Genomic DNA, 20,583 nt, shown 5'->3' with positions numbered 1-20,583 from the left:
CGCTGCGCCTTCCACTTCGTCCAGACCTTCTCTCTCAGGGTCCCGTGTGCCACCTCAATTTACCGTCGCATTTGACGGCGTGGCGTTTGAGACCGCGGTACTAAGGGCCCGTGGCTTCTCAACACAGGTGATTCGCAAAATGCTTAAGGCATGCAAGCCCTCTTCCGCAAGGATTTGCCACCGTACCTGGCGGTCTTATTTTCGTTGGTCCGAATCCCAATCTTTCTCCAGTTGTGTTCTCCCTTCCTCGACTTCTTTCATTTTTGCAGTCAGGGCTGGATCAACAATTAGCTCTCAGCTCCTTAAAGAGTCAAGTGTCTGCCCTTTCCATTCTTTTCCAACGCCCTCTGGCATCTGATTCTCACGTTCGGACTTCTCTAAAAGGAGTGGCCCACGCGGCTACTCCTTACAGGTCTCCTACACCTCCTAGGGATCTGAATTTGGTCCTTGGTGCTCTACAGGGCACGCCCTTTGAACCCCTCAGGGAGGTTTCCCTTTGTCTCCTTTCCTGGAAGGTGGTGTTCCTTGTGGCAATTACCTCCATCAGACGGGTTTCGGAATTGGTGGCTCTTTCTTGCCACTCTCCCTTTTAATTGTCCATCGGGACAAAGTTGTTTTTCGTCCGGTTCCTTCTTTCTTGCCTAAGGTGGTTTCAGCTTTCCACCTTAATGAGGATATGCTTCATAAACTTGATGTGGTACGGGCGGTGCATACCTACCTCTCAATTACATCTTGTTTTCGTCAGTGAGATTCCTTTTTTGTTCTTACGGACGGCCACCGTAAGGGTCTACCTGCATCTAAGGCGTTCTCTCTCAATCTCTCACTCTCTCTCACTCTCTCTCCCGGACCACCCTGACAGGTAGGGGGAGAGAAGCGGGTGGTGGTGGCGGCGGCCTATGGCACCGCAAAAGCCACTGCAGTGCATTGATTTAAAGCGCCCGCTTTAAATCAATGATCTGCAGCGGTGTCACGGGGGGATAAATAGCCGATAACTTATACCGGAATATCGGTATAAGTTATCGGCCCTAACCTCCACCGATTATCGGTATCGGCCCTAAAAAAACGATATTGGTCGATCCCTATAATGTATCAATCTCTAGTAAGGAAAGCACTCACTTCTCCGTAGCGATAAAATCAGTCCTTTATTTTGGTAAAAACGTTAAATCAAGAGCCTTGAACTAACAAGGAGCAACATACTGCAGAAAACCCAAGTTACAGCTGTTACACGCATTACACTTGCTTCTTTAGACCCTAGTCGCGGGTCTGAAGAAGCGTGTGTAACAGCTGTAACCTGGCTTTCTGCAGTATGTTGCAGAAAATCTTTCCTACTAGAGATTGATATGTTCTACTGTTTCTGTGATTAAGTCTCCACTACCTGGCATTGAACTGTCAGGGCATCCTCAGAACGCCCAGCATTAAGAGTTATGTGCTTTAGCCCTATGCTGATGGTGGAGGATGAAGAGAGTGGTGCCTACTTTGCAGTATGTGGATTGTTGTTATATAATGTGCAGACATGTGCTAGCGCTGGTGCAGCACTGAAAAATGTAAATAAATAAATACGGGGAGTTTACAATTCTAAAAACTTGACTTCCTTGTGACTGCATTGCATTACTTCTATTGCTACTTGCATGATTTATTATAGCCCTGAACTGCAGTCACACATTTTTTTTGTGGAAACTGTCTTAAAGCCTGTTAAGGTGGCCATAAAGTAAATCTTCCCTCCACTGGCAGCTATTTTTGCCGACCTCCCCTTACACTTGCCTATCCAGCTGACAAGGCATGAATTCTGAAGGTTGGAGAAAAACCCTGACAAACACCTCTGATGGAGCCCAATAGTTCCCCGCTCACAACGGTCATTGAGGGAAAGTTGGATCATAACCTTATTTGACTGTCAGTCATACAAAATCAGCAGGTATGTGTAGCATTATTTTGACCATTAACCATCATAAAGAGGAACTGTGGCCAACCCCCAAAAAACGAGACTGCATTAAACAGCTTATGGTTGCCTGATCACAGGCCTTTTTACAGTTTGATACATCCTCCCGTTTCTGAGATATGAAGGTTCATAGTTTGTCTGACAATTCAGGGAGTCTTTCAGATGGGTGGGATGGGGGGATTATACAGTCATGGGATGTGAATTATGCATGCTCACCCTTGAATGTAAAACAATAAAACTCCCTGTCTCCAGCCTAGCACCTGATATTCATTAAAATTATGAAAATTTATTTCTTACCCATCTGACTGATTCCCTGAATTGTTAAACTATAAATCCACATCATATATGAATGTAAGGATATATCAACAATAAACTGTAAGAGCTTGTGTGATCCAAGCAGACTAATGTATTTAATGACAAAATAATCATATTTTGGGGAGAGGAGGCTGACCACAGGTCCTGTTTATTGTGAAGAAGAAAAACATAGCTGCACCACCACACCTGTCCATTTGGTTGTGTGTGGTATTACAAAGTGTCTCCAATCACTTCTGTTTTAAAGATTCAGATAACCATTTCTATCCCTTTTAAGTCTATGGAGGCAAGTGTACGTTCTGGTGTCCTAGTCCTTAATGCACCATGATGTAAATTTACTTCCTAAGCGCATTCAACTATGAAGCAAGTACAGGAGCTGCGCTCTCTTTAGACAGCAGGTCCTGGCTGCTGTCAGGACCTTGAACTAATGGCGGAAATCAGCAATCCTGCTAATGTTTGCCATTTACCCTTAAGATGCCGTGATCAATACTAATCATGGCATCTAAAGTAATTGCGGTGCTTGACTAAACTCATCGGACCACTAGCAGCACGATTGTGGGAGTCTGAGTGAAGATGACATCCGGAAGTCTCCTTACCTGCTGTTGCTGGGGATATGTAGTCTCCCCACTGGCAGCCTGTAAAAGTAGATCACATATTGTACTGATCATTAACTATAACTATACTTATGCATAGCACTGAACAGTAATACTATCTAAAGATTGCCATAAATATTCCCCTATGGATATTTAAAAAAGTTAAATATTAAAAATAAGCTTTTAAAAAATTTGAGCCCCTCCCCAATAAAAATGTAAATAGCTTCTTTTTCCCAATTTAAATAAACTTGAAATGTTAATCCCATGAAGGTGTTAAAAAGAAAAAAGTCCAAAACTGCGCTATTTTTTTTTGGGGGGGGGAATTACATCACATCCCAGAAATATTAAATAAACTGATCAAGAAGGAATTAGCAAAAATATCGATTAAAAACGACATATCATGGTGCAACAAAACTAGCCCTTTTATGCAATACATTCCTGGATATGGAAAAATGACAAGGTGAAAGATCAGAATAGGACAATTTTAAACATACGGTACTTATTTTGTTAAAGTTTGTTTTTAAAAGGAGAATAGCAAAGCATGTAAAGATGAGGGTCGTTTTTTGTGTTGACAGAATGAACACGTCAGTTTTATCATGAAGCGCGCACACAGCGTAAAAACTAAACCTTCCAAAATTAGATTTTTTTTTTCCATTTTCCCCCCACTTATTTATTGATATGAAAAATGGTTTGATGTGAAAAATGGTGTCATTAAAAAGTATGATTGGTTGTGCAAAGCAAAAAAAGCACATCCTATGGCTCTGTGGATGTAAAAATAAGAGTTATGTCTCTCTTAAAAGGAATGGCGAAAAAAACGGAAAGGCAAAAATGCAAATTGACTATGTCCTCAAGGCCAAAATGAGCTGTGTTCTTAAAGGGTTAAAGGGGTACTCCACTGGCCAGCGTTCGGAAGTAAATGTTCCGACCGCTGTTTTTGCTCTGTGGGGGGTGGCTATTGTCACGCCCCCTCAATGCAAGTCAATGGAAGGGGGCTTGACAGCAGTCACGCCCCTTCCCATAGACTTGCATTGAGGGGGCAATGTAATGATGTCAAGAGGGGCATTTACTTCCGAACACTGGCCATTGGAGTACCCCCTTTTAAAGGTTTCACACACCAAAATGTGATATGTTTGGTAAAAATGCAGTTGATGGTGAAATTTAAAGGGAAAAAAAAAGCAGTCAAATGGTTTGGAATTGCTGGCAGGAGATCTGTTTTAGGCAACTCAGAAGCCTTTATAGTGACCACACACAAGACCATCTGTGGCAAGCAATTTATAGTTACAGGGCAAGGGTCAAATGGATGGCCTCCCCCATACCCCCCACCTTCTGAAGGAAAATGTAAGAGTCACAGATTTTGCAAAAGAATAGACTCCATAGTTTGCACTACAATGCAAATAAAGGCATCTTATAGTCCTTATGTACAGTCCATGTGGTTTATCAGTGGCAAAATAGTCCGGGTCGGGTACATGGTCCTCAGTACAAGATAAGTCCCCAATGTGATACAAAGATAAAGATATAAAGGAGACTGACACTCACATTTCTCTGACAGTATGCTTCAATATCTGTTTGAGGGTATGGTGAAGTACACACACTTAACAGGCGGTCGTGCAGAGACTGAAGGCACTACGTCTGTCTTACTAGCATGCCCTGCTTTTACTGGCCCTGTTTTTTTGCAGAAAAACTGTAACGCACGATGGTTTTGGGGAGAATAATCATAAAGATGGTGAAAACACCCATTTATAATTATTATTATTATTATTATTATTTTTTTTTTTGAGCGTTCAGACCCTGAAACGGGTCTGATGCAAATGGACACTGCCGGGTCCCGACAGTCCCCGTTCACTTGCATTAGGTCTGTTGGTGACCCAGTAATTTTACAGGATTTTAGCGGAGAAAATAAATAGAGCTTGCACTTTTCAGTGTATATTCCCGGCTGCCATTGAGGTCAGACTTTTGGTCAGTAAACTAATAGGTAGAAGAAATCCCGGAACACATGGATAGATGCAAAATCACCTGAAGTGTTTATTCATAAATACGCATAGCAATCAGTAGATCAGTTGATGAAGCCCACGAGGTGGCCGAAACGTGTCCTGTGAGCCGCTGTATTGAGATGCGTACCTATGAATAAACACTTCAAGTGATTTTGCATCTATCCGTGTGCCGGGATTTCTTCTACCTATTATATGCCTACTGATCCACGTGCACCACACTGCAGCAACAAGTGCAGACTCCTTCTACCTCTAGACTTTTGGTCAGTACTTGTATCCATTTTACAGCTAAAGACTGATGTATAATCTTTAAATGTATATCAGCATTCTCATTCACTGACAGCAAACACATCTTAAAGGCCAATGAGAACAATGGGCATTTTTCTAAATTACATTGGGAGATGTGTCAAAATCAGTGGAGAGGAAAAGTTGACCAGTTGCCCATAGCTACCGATCAGATCGCTTCTTTCCTTTTTTACAAGGCCTCTGAAAAATGAAAGACGCGATCTGACTGGTTGCTATGGGCGACTGGTAAACTTTCTCTCAGCACAGTTTTTGATAAATCTCCCCCATTGATTTTAAGTTTGGCACAGACTGGCTACCTGAATGCCCGTGCTCCCCTCCGGCATTATGAGACTGAGCTTCCCGGTCTCTCTATAGTCTCCAGTGTGAGACCCAGCACTATAGAATGACATTACACTGGGTCCCACACTGGATGGTATGCTTTAATGGGGTACTCTACCCCTAGACATCTTGGGGGTGACCCACGCCCCCCCCCCTCCCTTAGACTTGCATTGAGGGGGCGGGGTCATGACTTCTCGATACTCTGGTCCCTGTATCGCCGTCATCAGGCACGGACCGAAGTTCGAGGGTTCCCAACGTCAGGAACCCCGCGATCAGACATCTTATCCTCTATCCTTTTTGGATGGGGGATAAGATGTCTAGGGGCGGAGTACCCCTTTTAACTATCATGAAGGTTTAGGTCATGAAATGTTGGAAAAGCTATCCCTGCAAGGTGAAAGAAATCTTCTCCTTTTTAACACAATTTTAAGGCATTTTAAATAGTTCCCTATCTCATACTGACCCATATTTTTATATTCCAATATTCCAGAACCCCATCCCCCCCCGCCGCCCAGGAGTGGGCACCTAAATGGAATGTCCAGTGAAAGACCACTTCTCCCCTATTCACAGGTTATGAGATAAATGTCTGATTGTGGACAGTGCGACTGCTGGGACCTCCCGCCATGTCATGAATGAGGCCCTGGGTCTCTGAGAGGAGTATTTGCTGCAGATGGCCCACGCTACATTCTTTCTTTATTTTAGAGCTATGGAAATCCTGAGTGCTGTACTCTGTGCTGTGTCGCTTCCATAAAATGAATGGAGCCTGCAGCATGCACTCCTGAGACCCGGGGTCCAGTTCAAGAGATGTTGAGGGTCGCAACAGTCAGACCCCCCACAATGACACTTATCCTATGAATGGGGGATACGTTGTCTTTTTACTGGAAACCCCTTTTTAAAATGTACTTTCCATAAAAGCAGATATTAGACCTTGGAACTGCTTCTGCTTTGTTCACATCAGAGGTTTTGTTCTGCACTTGTAATGGAGTAGTACAGTGGAAACATCAACAGTGGTGCAGCCTGGTTTAGAAAGAATCTTACTGGGTCCCCTTAGAAAACAGTACCTCTCTTGTTTATGCGCGGTCTGTTTTTGCACTTTTTCATTCATGACATTTTGACCCAGGTGCCATATTAGATTGAGCTTATGAACAAGAGTAACGCTATGTATGGAAAAAATAATCCTTTCATTTTTTTGTCTGTGAAAAAAGATATTTTGTCATGTCTGAAGATATGAGATTAAAATCTAGGTAACAAGTGGAGGCCCTTCTTTTTGCACAGCTTTAGATGCTGCAATGTTGAAAGCCTCATCAACCACGCTCCTTTTTGCAAGTCAATATGATCTTTCTCAATGAGTCCCATTGTGTCCTGTGGCGCATACCCCACATTTTTTTCATGCCATTATTCTCCCACGCGACAAGCAACATTTTAAATGCAGACGAAATGATATGCTGCAGATTGTATTTGCTCGGCTTGTGCAGAGACACTGATCAAATTCTCACTACTTATGTATGTATCTAAGGCTCTTTCATATTTCTATTCCTCTAGATGCATCAAAGTTCCAGATTGCCCGCCACAGCCTAAGCTACATTCAGGAGATTGGTAATGGCTCATTTGCAAAGGTAGGATTTCTGTTGTAATAAATTGTTAAACTGGAAAATAGAACTGTAACATGGTGTTTGCCATCTGTTAAAGCTGGTTAGCCTCTTCTGTAATGTCCTGCTGCACAGCTGGGAAGGTATGTAAGATGGCAGATGTTTCATATGACCTTCTGTTATATCAGTGTGTGGGACATGTCTTGTCCTGTTCCATAAAGGAGTGCGAGTTACATATTGCCACATTGGAGGGGTTTTCCTGCAATTTAAATGATGTATCCCTAAGATAAAGTAGCTGGAGGAGAAGGTCCAATTCCTTTAGCTCTTTGAATCTGCAGAACTTTCACATCTTGTAGTGTATTTCATTAGTGCCAGGTCAGTGGGGCCATGGAATATGGAAAATGACCCCAGCATGCCCTGCAGGCCGTATAACAGGATTTTGTGGCAGTTTATGTTCATTGTCCATTTATAGAATATAGTTTGCCTCATAGGAAGCATTGATTCTTCTTATGTTGATATTTATCAGTTTAATCAACATAGTAACTTTTAATATGGGAATTGCATATGAGGACTTCTCCTTTCACTTAAATTAGTATTTCCTGATAAAATGAGGACACATCACTAGCATATTTAGTCACTTAATGGTCTAGTCTCCAGGATCCCCACCAGTTGTTAGGAGATGCAGCACTGGTGAAGCTTCTGAATGCTACATTCCTTCATTCTTATGATCTGTTGGGAATCCATAGAGCGGATCCCTACCGATCGTAAAGTGATGGCATATCCTAGCAATAAGTTATCACTTTATGAGATGGGAAAACCCTTTTAATCCTAAAGTAGCTCCAGATGAAAGTTTAAGATTAATAGCGGTGTAGTGATCAAAGCTGGCCTGTAACGTTTAGACCCGAGTCACTTCCTCAGTCTTCTGTTATGGCTATCTCTGTTTGCTAAGAAATTCGGCTCTTGTTTCTTCAGTTTATCTTAAGCTCAACCACATTGTTCTCTCTTCAGGTTCTGTTGGGTGAGATTTTCAGAGACAACAGTATAGCCAGGGTGATTGTAAAAGAACTGAGAGCCAGTGCAAGTCCGAAGGAGCAAGATCACTTCATCAAAAATGGAGAGCCGTATAGGTAAGTAACATTTTACAGGTACTTCACTGATCAACTTATTAAAACCTTCAGCATAACATGAACATTTTACCATGGCTCTGGTTACACTTTGTTAACCATGCATTCTGGGAAAACCTTCATCTCTACATATGCTGAGAACATGAAGTTAAACTGTAGGCAACCATGATGTTGCACACGCTGACTATAGATTACGAACACAAGAATAAACACTTTGCATACATTGGCGCAGATGGCAAAAAAGTAATATGTGAACATAGCCTGATATAAACTTGCAATAACAATGCACAAATGTAATGACAATACAGTGTGATGTATTAGATATATTTTTGAGCCTATACACATTCCTATAGCACTTTTATATTTTTTCCCCTCTCTTTTCTAGCTACCTGCATCATCCAAATATTGTACAGTGTGTCGGTCACTGTCTGGAGACTTTGCCCTACCTCATGGTATTTGAGATATGTGACTTGGTAAGTTATTTACAGTGCTATAAAAATACCCTTTAACTTGGAGTTATTTATCACGAGAATCGTCACCAGGTCTACAATAAGAGTGTAATGTGCAAAGTTCTCTTCTTGAATCTTGCATTCAGGATTTCAACTTGATGGCTACTCTGTGACTTAATACTATGCAGAAAGTTTGATGTTGTCATAAGGACGCATTGGACTCACTATCCATAGGGAATATGATGTGTCTTGTGATTTTTTTTGTTTTTTTTATAGTATTGCCATTTAATAGCCAAGGCTTAATACTAATTAATAATAATAATAATAATAATAATATTTTCTATATTGTAGTACCTTGCTGAGTGATCTTACACAATTATTGGGTTATGAGTTTTGTTTTATGCATGTTTGCGTGTAAGTTATGTGGTATAATAGACATTTTACTTTTAGAAATGAGCTTTATCATGAACATTTCCTTATGAAAACTGTAACTTCAAGGGGTTATTTAACTTATCCGGAGCGTCAAAATCAGATTGACGGGGATAATACACCCGGAACCTGTGCTGATCAGCTGTTTTAAGGGGTTAAGGTGCTCAATAAGATCCCCAAAGCCTCTTCAATGTTTAGTGACACTTCTCCTTGCATGTTTCATTCTATCAGCAGTAGCTGTGCAAAGAACTGCAGCATGATGCAGATGAAGTGAACAGAGGACCAGAAGGGGCTCAGTGTCATACCCCCACTAGTCTGATATTGATGGTGTGCCTATACAGAAAACTGGCTGTCAATTTTGAAAAATATAATATTTACCATATTACCAACCTATTACAGCAGTATGCTATAGCTTGTATGGAATGAAAAGTCTAACCGAAGTCAGTGTTCATGTGATTTCCAGCTACTGCTGAACTCTGTGCTGTCATGCTGGAAGTTGTAGTTGTGGTTTAACAAGGGCCAAAAAATGTAGGTGATTTACCTACAAGATATTTGTAGATGTCATCTTTGTTTTTGGCTCATCCAGTAAACCAATCTCTCTCGCTGTAATGCTGACAAATATCTAGCATTCAGACTGTGTCCCTAGTTACTAACAGGAGACTGTACAGAGTGCTACATAAGGTAATGTGTGAATTCTTCCCTTTAATCCCTCACATAGTCTCAGTCCCACGAGTACCTGACGTACATACCATGATGAGCTAAACAGATTAGGACCCATGCTAGCTCCTGTATCGTATAGCACCTACTGTTTCTCTATGGTAACAAATACAATTACATTATAACATGACGTGGGCTGTAGCAGCAAATGTAGTTTAAGCAAAGAGAAGTACCATAGATGGTTATCAAAATCCGCTGTCAGCCACCTACACAGTCACTGGTGGGGTCGACCTTTGTAAAATGTGATTAACATTAGTAGCTTGTGCTTTTCACTGCTGTTTTGCAGAAGATTAAAAGAAATACACGATTATCTAGAGCATCAGCATTAAATCTACCATACAAACCCTATACACCCACAGAAGAAATATCCATGAAGATTTAAGGGCATTCTACAGATTTTCACACTCACTGCAAGCCTATGTTTTATCCTCCTTTGTAGTGGATGCAATATAATGCACATTTTTGGACAGCTTTTAGCCCAACTATGCAGTGGAAATATCGTGTGTGCGTGGAGGTGGTGTAGTGTACTTTAACCCCTTAATGGCATGGCCTTTTTTTGCCGACAGACATTTTTTTAAATACTATGAAATGTACAGCAAAACAGTAAATTTCCCCCCAAAAAAGGTAAATTTGCTACTTTTGGCAAAATCTCTCGTTTTTATGCACCATTACGCCATTTACAGTAAAACTGATATGTTGTCTTTATTCTGTGGGTCACTACAATTACAAGACCCATATTTACTTTTTGTATTTCTTTACAATTTTTTTTTCTTAAAGTAAAAATTGTTAAAACAAAATAAGTATGTTTGAAATTGCCCTTTTTATAAAAAAAAAAAAATTGTGCGCAGTGATCGGTTTTTGTTGCTACCACCTTAGTTTAGATGGGACTTTTTTTATTTTATTTTTTTTGTTATTTTTTTTATTTTTTTGTGATCTATGATGTGACCAAAAGATAGAAAATCTGTAGCCCCCCTTCCCATTTGACATTTACTGTACAGGATTAATAAGGTTTTTTCCACTAGTGGCAATACCAAATATGTTTTTTGTTTTCCTTGAAAAATTGGAAAAGGGGGTGATTGGAGAGCTGAGAGGGAAACGGTCAACCTGTTCACCCATGCTGAACCCAATACAGTGGGTTTTAGTGTCAGTGAACAGGAGTCCAACAAGGGATCACTTAAGATATTTCCCCTAGAAGATCATCTGCTAAATTCAATGAATCACGCACAAGGGGCGAGGCTCTGCCCACTCAATTTACAGTTCCATTGTCTGTGACTCCACTTCACTAGGATATAGTGGCTCTACCCACTCAATTTACATATTAATTGTCTATGACTCTACTGGGATGTAGAGTCACAATTAACATGTAAATTGAGTGGGCGGAGCCCTGCCCCCTGTGTGCAGTTCACTGAATTTATTAGAGGATCATCTACTGGACATATCTAAGTTGTGTTTAGTGTGGGTGAACAGGCTGACCGTTTTCCTTTAATGCTGCCATGAGAGACTATGGTTTTAAAATGGGAAAAGCCCAAAACTCAAGGCTAGTTTTTAAATAGAACTCTTAGGTTTGGTTCACACTACAGAGTCCGTGACTGTACAAATTCTCAGTGTGACTCAGAGTTCAGACCGCACGGACATTACCATCCCGATAGACAGCAATGTCTGTGGCATGCATTCCGCCGGAACATTCAGCAAGTTCAGTGTTCTGAAATAGAAAATTCGGCAGTGTGAATGGGTTAAAACAGAATTCCAGTCGGAAATTCCTTTTTGTGAACCCAGCCTTAGAACATGTCCCCTTCTGATAGTCATAAAGGTCAGTTAGTATTTTAGTGTCATAAATGGGTAGCACATTGCTAGGACCTTGCATCGCTTTATGATCAGTGAGGGTCCATCTTAGGCTTCTTTCATACTGCTGTTGCGCCACGTCAACAACTGCTGTCAAGACGGCGCAAGCTGTAATTTTTTTCTCCCGCTATTTTCCCTGGTGCCCCTAACGCCCATCACATAACCGTGTAACAACGGTAGTGTGAAAGGGGCCTTAAAAGGGGTTGTGCTAGAGGTGCAGTCCTGAATTAGTGCCATGTGGTCCCTTCATTCTCAAGAAGGGATTAAAGGGGTTATCCACCATAAGGTGATTTTAGAACATACCTGCCAGGCTATCATTTTGTGAACTGGGTATTTCCTGTTGGAGTTCGGTCTCTTAAACTACACATCCCATAGTTCCATGTTTGTAAATGTGAAGTTACACTCCTCCCTCCCATACATCCGCCACCCCACCCATTGCAGCACAAATGAGATGCATCCATTCAAAAGACCAGTGTTTTCTAATCAGGGTGCCTACAGCTGTTGCAAAATAATCTCTCTCCCACCCAGCAGTCGCACCACCCGTTGAAGCAGGACTGGTTGCCTTTGCACAACTGATTAGTGATGTCATGTCTCGGGGCACTGCAACCTGGGAAAAAATAAATATTGGGGTGAAAATCACATAAGAATTGAGAGACCACCATCACACACAGGTACAGACACTATATTATGAACTATACTATTAGAGCTGAAACAACTAATCGATAAAATCGATTAAATTCGATAACGAGATTTGTAGTCGCCGAATCCCATTATCGAATAATTGCCCGATTCGTTGTCCGCGGTCAGGAGGCTGCTGCGGGCGGGCGGTCAGGCGCGAGTCCCGAAAATCCCACACCAGCCTCTGACAGTCTCAGGCTGTGACTCTCAGCTCCACCCTCCAATCAGTGTTACCAGTTAGGAGGCTGCTGCTCCTCCTGTCTCCTCCCCCGCCACCATTTTATCTGTATTTCCCCCACTCAGCCCATGAGGATCAGTGACCCTCCATTTTCTGCCGCCACCTCCAAGGCCCCCATACGGTAGGTTGAGGTTCCAAGACAGCACATACCCCTATGTGTATAGCAGTATATGCAGAGCATTGCACTCTTGTGTCTGTAGTACAGATATAGGATGCAATGCTCTGCACATACCCCCATGTGTATAGCAGTGTGTTTGTACTACATACACACTGCTATACAAATGGTAGTATGTGCAGAGTTACCCATGCGGCAGTATCAAATTTACACTGGTTTCTGTACATTAATGATCCTTTACAGCAACCGGTGTAAACGGGAAAAAAAAAATTGCTGCTTTTTGGTCACCTCACATGCTAGAAACTTTTAATATGGCCATTGTACATACTTTTTCAAGTAGAAGCAGCTGAACCCCTTGTTTTTTCTTCCGATTAATCGATAAAATAATCGATAACTAATCTATTATTAAAATAATCGTTAGCTGCAGCCCTACTAACTTTACAGCCCTTGTAGCATAGTCAAATTAAATTTAAAAAAAATCCTGGAATGCCCCTTTAAGCCCTAGAGACTGGACTACCACTAATCACAGCGATGCTAATCTATTGGGCTAAGTATTAATGATGCGCACATTCTGAGGACATACTTTCCTGAAAAATCTTAGTAAATGAATGATCATTCTTAAATAAAAAATTATTCGTCCAACTGTTAGTTGAACATTTCAAACGCTGACCACATCTTTCCACACAATCTGCCAGTGATTGGCAAAAACAATCACGAGGGGCTGTCCTTTTCATACAATGTGCCTGTTTTCATAAATCTATAATCTTTGTTTAGGCATTGGGCCTGTGATCTAATTTCTCTGTTAGATCCCATTCTAGGACAGGTTTTATGCAGCATCATGTTTATATTTACTTTGGCAAGTGCTTTGTTGTGTTAGGATTTAGGCAGGCGTTATTTGTGATTGTGCTTCTGTTGTGTTAGGATTTAGGCAGGCGTTATTTGTGATTGTGCTTCTGTTGTGTTAGGATTTAGGCAGGCGTTATTTGTGATTGTGCTTCTGTTGTGTTAGGATTTAGGCAGGCGTTATTTGTGATTGTGCTTCTGTTGTGTTAGGATTTAGGCAGGCGTTATTTGTGATTGTGCTTCTGTTGTGTTAGGATTTAGGCAGGCGTTATTTGTGATTGTGCTTCTGTTGTGTTAGGATTTAGGCAGGCGTTATTTGTGATTGTGCTTCTGTTGTGTTAGGATTTAGGCAGGCGTTATTTGTGATTGTGCTTCTGTTGTGTTAGGATTTAGGCAGGCGTTATTTGTGATTGTGCTTCTGTTAGGATTTAGGCAGGCGTTATTTGTGATTGTGCTTCTGTTGTGTTAGGATTTAGGCAGGCGTTATTTGTGATTGTGCTTCTGTTGTGTTAGGATTTAGGCAGGCGTTATTTGTGATTGTGCTTCTGTTGTGTTAGGATTTAGGCAGGCGTTATTTGTGATTGTGCTTCTGTTGTGTTAGGATTTAGGCAGGCGTTATTTGTGATTGTGCTTCTGTTGTGTTAGGATTTAGGCAGGCGTTATTTGTGATTGTGCTTCTGTTGTGTTAGGATTTAGGCAGGCGTTATTTGTGATTGTGCTTCTGTTGTGTTAGGATTTAGGCAGGCGTTATTTGTGATTGTGCTTCTGTTGTGTTAGGATTTAGGCAGGCGTTATTTGTGATTGTGCTTCTGTTGTGTTAGGATTTAGGCAGGCGTTATTTGTGATTGTGCTTCTGTTGTGTTAGGATTTAGGCAGGCGTTATTTGTGATTGTGCTTCTGTTGTGTTAGGATTTAGGCAGGCGTTATTTGTGATTGTGCTTCTGTTTGTTCTCTGGATGTTAAGTGACCTGTGTGAATTGTTGGCTAGTAAATTCAGCAAAGGCTGAAAACAAATGCAATTAGGTGGCCACTAATCTTTTTAGGCTCAAAGTATATGAAGAAAGTGTTGGGGGGGGGCAGGGGGATGACACTTGCTGCTTATTATGTAATAAAATGACTTTCAACTCCATAAACTGCTTATAGGATTAAAGATTAGTTAGCAGTCCAAATAACTGCAAAACAAAGTGTGAATCAGACTGTACTTAGTCAGTGCTATGAAAGAATTGACTCATTATTAAATGTTACATTTCTCTATTAGATGAGGCTTTTTTTTTTATCATTATTAGCTGAGCTGCTCAATAGCCTGAATCACTGCCATCTGAAGCCATGAGACTGAGCGTGTCTGACCAACCAGCACTGGACAGTTAATCAAAAAACAAAAAGAGTCCAAACGACAATGTTTGGTTTACTTTCCCAGTCCTAACCTATAGCATATACACATACTGTTCAATTACTAGAAGAATACAGCACTCTCTTGCATTTCCAGTCCTTTGACTTTATCCATGTCCAATTTGCTTGGCGATGTATTCTTCTAGAGTAATTAGAGTATTAGGGAATGAATATTATTGTGGTTCTGTTCTCTGCTTCACTTTATGCTAAGAACCATCAGTCCCATGTAATCGCCTCTCGGGCACACCGCTGTGTTGTCAGATTGCCGGTGAGATGATGGGTTGTATGAATGAAAACAATCCTGATTGTTAGAGGGCCGGCATTCTGTGTGAATTTATTATATTACTAAAAATAGCTTTTTAAGGCTGGGTTCACACCACGTTTTCAGCCATACGGGACCGCATACGGCTGGGGGGAGCGCTCATGTATCCCTGCCGTATGCCGCCCGTATGTAATTCATTTCAATGAGCTGACTGGAGTAAAACGCTGACTCGGTCCACTCATATGCGGTTTTCCACTGGACCTAAAACCGTGGTCCACTATGGTTTTAGTTCCGGTGGAAAACCACATATGGGGCAAAAATGAGCTGACCGGAGTCAGCGTTTCACTCCGGTCGGCTCATTGAAATGAATTACATATGGGTGGCATACGGCAGGGATACGGGAGCACCCGGTTTTAGCTCCCCCCAGCCGTATGCGGTCCCGTATGGGTGAAAACGTGGTGTGAACCCAGCCTAACCTGGACAAACAGAGGACAGGCCTGCTCTACTCATCTGTCAGTATTTGTTTTCTCATGAAACAGCCCTGAATCAGTTGTGTGTCCATAACTCTTTGCTATTCCTTTTACTACTCCTATAAAAGTATGGATTAGTCCAGGGCTACACAGCAACTTTGGGCATGACTTGGGTTGCGCAATGCAAGATTAAAGTTGCTGTTTGAATGACATTGTATCGCAGCTATTGAAGTGAATGGGTTGCATCCGTTAGTTCCTACAAACTTGACCCAACAAATCTATCCAACATGTACTTCAGGTCACGGTTATGGTCACTTGCCCGTCTCTATGTGACCCCATTCACTTTAATTAGCTGCGATGTGGCAATCTTTGCCCACATGATCTGTGTTGTGGCCAAAGTTGCATTGTAGCCCTACCCTAAAAGGATTACTCCAGGATGTACAACCTATGCCCTATCCTAAGGATAGGGGATAAGTGTTAGATAGCGGGGGATCCGACTGCTGGGGCCCCCTGCGATCACCCATATGGAACACCGGCTCCCTGCAAGAAATAAGCATTTTTTGACAACTGCCGAAACATCCCCTCCATACAGTTCTATAGGAGAGCTGGAGGGCTGCTTTTGGCAATCTCTGGCTCTGCCATAGAACTGCATGGAGGGGCGTGTCAGCCGCAGCTTCATGCTGTGGTCAAACGCTAGTTTCATGCAGGGAGCCAGGGGCCCCCCCGCGATCTCCCGAACGGATCTCTTGTTGCTTCTATTATTTGTCAATGCAGCCTGTTTCTAAGCAGTCTCACGTCCAGTTGATTTGACAGGAGGAATTATAATCCCCAGTTAATGATTTAATACATTTCCAGGAGGAATAACAGAGGAACAGCATGGAGATCTATGAAGATATCAACTCATAATGAAGAAGCGGGATTCCCAAAAATCAAACCCCCAAAAAAGTTTTCCTTAGTTGAGCCAGTATCAAGGCAATGTTTCAGCTCCTCAATGGAATCTTGATACGGAGGCTTCAAAATGGCACAACGGAGAGGCCAAAATGTTTTAAAACTGGGTGAACAAAAGACAAATGTATTTTCTGGGGTGCTGCTGCTTTAAATTGGAATGGATATTAACCCCTTAACGACCAAGGATGTAAATTTATGTCCTGGTGCTGCGGTACTTATCACACCAGGACGTATATTTACGTCCTGTACATGACCGTGAGCATCGGAGCGATGCTCGGATCATGCGCAGCTGGTTCCAGCTGCTAATCGCAGCCAGGGACCTGCCGGTAATGGCCGACATCCACGATCGCACAGATCCCGTGATCAATACAGATCACGGCATCTGCGGCAGTGTGGTCAGAAATATGGATGATCGGATCACCCGCAGCAGAGGTCCCCTCACCTGCCTCCTCCGCCTTCCACGGATCGAGCAGTCCAGAGCAGAAGATGACCGATAACACTGATCAGTGCTATGCCCTATGCATAGCACTGAACATTATTAGAAATCAAAGGAGTTAAAAAAAGGGAAAAAAATCCCTTCCCCAATAAAAATGTTAAATGTCCTTTTTTTTTCCATTTTACCCCCATAAAGTGTAAAAAAAAAAAAAAAAAAATTTTATTGTAAACACATATTTGGTATCGCCATGTGGGTAAATGTCAGAACTATTAAAATATAATATATATGTTATTGAGCATGAACATAAAAAAAAGCGCAGAATTGCTGCTTTTTTGTCACATTTTATAAAAAAAAAAAAAAATTTTGAAAAAAATTACGTTTTATATACACAAGTGTGGTATCAATAAAAAGTACATATCATGGAGCAAAAAATGAACCCTCATACCGCCGCTTATACGGAGAAATGAAAAAGTTATAGGTCGTCAAAATAGAAGGATTTCAAACATACTAATTTGGTTTAAAAAAAAAAAATTAGCGATTTAAAAAAAATATTTAACATTTTTTTTTTTTGCGCAACAGTAATAGAAAAGTATGTAATCATGGGTATCATGTTAATCGTTTTGACCCACAGAATAAGCAACACATGTCATTTTTACCGTAAATTGTACGATGTTAAACCGAAACCTTCCAAAATTAGAAAAATTGCGGTTTTCTTTTTAATTTGTCCACACAAATAGTATTTTTTTTTGGTTGCGCCATACATTTTATGGGAAAATGAGTGATGTAATTATGCAGGACAACTGGTCGCACAAAAAACAAGCCCTCATACTGGTCTGTGGGGATGAAAATATTAAAGTTATGATTTTTTGAAGAAAAAACTAAAATGCAAAAGTAAAATTGGCCTGGTCCTTAAATGGGCACTGTCACCAACTTTTTTTTTTTTTTTATATGTTGTAGTACTTATGTACTACAACATATCTCTAATATACTTTTTTTTATTTTTTTTTTATTAAAATTGTTTAATTTACATTTGAAAACCGGCCACTAGGGGTCTCCCTCCTAGTGGCCGGCTGCAGCCTGGCGTGACGTCCCGCCTGAAAAAGGACCGATGCGGCCGGGCATCGGTCCTTATTCATTCAGCCTGCTCTTGCTCCCTGCCTGTCAGACAGGCAGGGAGCGAGCGCACTCCTCCCGCACATCGCCTCCGCAGATGTCCCTGCACGCCTGCTGCCAGACTCTGCAGTAAGTGTAAGGGGGGGGGGGGGGGCGGGTTGTGATGGAGGGAACGGGGTATGGCCCGGGGGGGGGGGGGGGGGGGGAGAGACGGAGGGGACGGGCTAGCGCCGTATGTAACTAATAGTTTATCTACACAGGGTGCCTCCAGCTGTTTCAATACTACAACTCCCAGCATGCCCTGACAGCCAATAGATGTCAGGGCAAGCTGGGAGTTGTAGTGATGAAACAGCTGGAGGGCACCCTGTGTAGATGAACTAAGGGCGGAAGTCCCCCCCCCCCCCCCCCCAGCAGGCATCAGTGACGTGGTGCCTGCTGGGGAAGTCTGCCTGGTAGTGAGCACACTGCCAGGCAGACAAAAAGCATTTTTAATATAGTAAAAATAAAAATTAAAAGCAGGGAGGGTGTTAGGGATAGATTGGCAATAGGCAGGGCCAGGATAAAAAAAAAAATAGGATGGTGGGAGCTACCCTTTAAGGTCAAAATGGGCTTGGTCTTTAGGGGGTTAAAGAGAAACTGACAGTCTGTCCACCCGCACTAAACTCAAAATACTGGGTTCAAGTGTAGGTGAACAGCATTAAAAACAGTGGTCACTTACTTTATTCTTTTGGAGTAGTTAGAGTTATGGAAGTTTGATCCTCTACTCCTAGTAATGGAGGCAGGGAGACGGCTCTCCAAACTCCCCTGCCTCCTGAACATTCCTTGCCTGATAAATATGTTGATGTATTCCCTAGCTTGCTGTGGGTGAGTGCTGTGCTCTCTGAGCAGAGCACAGGCGTAGCTGCCCTGCTCCATCAGGAGGCAGCAGTGAAGAGGCAAGGAAGCTCTGCTCCCTGCCTCCATTGCGCGCAGCAGCCCAATTGAAAGAGGATTAAACTGCCAAAACTCTGCAACTACTCCAAAGATTAAAGTAAGTGACCAATGTTTTTAAAGCTTTTTACCCACGTGTTCAGCCGCCTGGAAGCTCTGCACGCTTTCACTACAGATTCAGGTTTAACAGCTCTGCTCCATGTGGAGTATTGAGTTGTGAGGAAAGTATCTCATATAATGTATCATCCCAGTTACCGGTTCAGTGAGTCATCTCAAGATGAGTAACTAGAAATAAATATAAAAATAAGAGAAAATCTTGTTGGGTTTTGCAGGCTGTGCTGCTTCTTGGAGGAATGAGGCTGTGCACAGGGCATTATGATTCAAGCCTTAGCGTCCGCATATGGGTTACCATAGCCTTTATTCAGGGTGTTGCCTGAATTCTAATTGGAGCCGGTCTTACTTGGCAGTAATTTTACTATTTATTCACACCTTAATGAAAAATGTTTTTTAAAGGCGTTACTGAAATTGGGATCAGTGAGCAGAATCTTAAACCTACTGACTTCCTGCACTGGTTTCACTTTATTCTAGAATCGGTCTTTGCACATTGACCTAAAATTAGCTTTGCTGAGGAATCAGATCATGGCAAACTATTACATCATCTCTGAGATTCACGCCGCCTCTGCAGCAAGTATCCTGGACCTAAAAAATAGTGACCATTATAGAGTCCATTATATATCAAAGGGATCCATTTTAAATGGAATCATTTTTATGTCTCTGTTACAGGGTTTACTCAGCCTTACAACATTGATGGCCCGTGCTCAGAATAGTCCCTTAATGTTAGATTGTCACGCTATGTGTTCACACATGCAGACATTCTGGGGCTCTTCCATAATCTGGCGGCGCTAGGACCGCACAGGAATGAACAGTCTCATAGATGTGTTCATTCTTTGTACGGACACTAAAAAATGGAATTTCTGTGCCGGAAACATCTGGTACGGAAATTCTGCTGTGTGCACAGAGCAGCAGAATCCCGTTGAATACAATGGGACTCTGCTTCAGCAGAATTTCCGTGCGGACATGCCAAGCGGAATTCTGCACGGAAATTCCGATGTGTGAACCTAGCATCAGGGTCCAAATCCAGACATCCCCTCATGTGAGCGCCACCGCCGCCTCCTTGTTTACTTACAGGGGTAAACAGATTTGTAAATTACTTCTATAGAAAAATCTTAATTTTTCCAGTACATACTAGCAGCTGTATGCTACAGAGGAAATTCTTTTCTTTTTTTAATTTTTTTTGTCTTGTCCACAGTTCTCTCTGCTGACACCTGTCCATGTCAGGAACTGTCCAGAGCAGCATAGGTTTGCTAGGAGGATTTTCTCCTGCAGACAAAAAGGAAATTCAAAAAGAAAAGAACTTCCTCTGTAGCATACAGCTGTTAATATGTACTGGAAGGACAACTATTTTTTAATAGAAGTAATTTACAAAACTGTTTAACTTTCTGGCACCAGTTCATTTAAAAAAAAAAAAAGTACCCCTTTAACTTACAATTGTTGTACAATT

At 41.9% G+C, this 20,583-nt stretch overlaps 1 protein-coding gene across 1 annotated transcript in view; it reads left to right on the top strand.

Annotated features, from left to right (window-relative positions):
* Positions 1-20,583, top strand: part of LMTK2 (lemur tyrosine kinase 2) — a 104,195-nt gene that overhangs the window by 54,415 nt on the left and 29,197 nt on the right. Inside the window, exons 4-6 of the mRNA XM_056536913.1 lie at positions 6,993-7,066; positions 8,048-8,166; positions 8,549-8,636. Coding sequence (XP_056392888.1) covers positions 6,993-7,066; positions 8,048-8,166; positions 8,549-8,636 — 281 coding nt within the window. The remainder of the gene's footprint in view (positions 1-6,992; positions 7,067-8,047; positions 8,167-8,548; positions 8,637-20,583) is intronic.

Source organism: Hyla sarda, chromosome 8 (genome assembly GCF_029499605.1).
Source record: "Hyla sarda isolate aHylSar1 chromosome 8, aHylSar1.hap1, whole genome shotgun sequence".
Taxonomy (NCBI): Eukaryota; Metazoa; Chordata; class Amphibia; order Anura; family Hylidae; genus Hyla; species Hyla sarda.
Note: the sequence above shows the minus strand (reverse complement) of the source record. Positions and strands in the feature narration are given on the sequence as shown.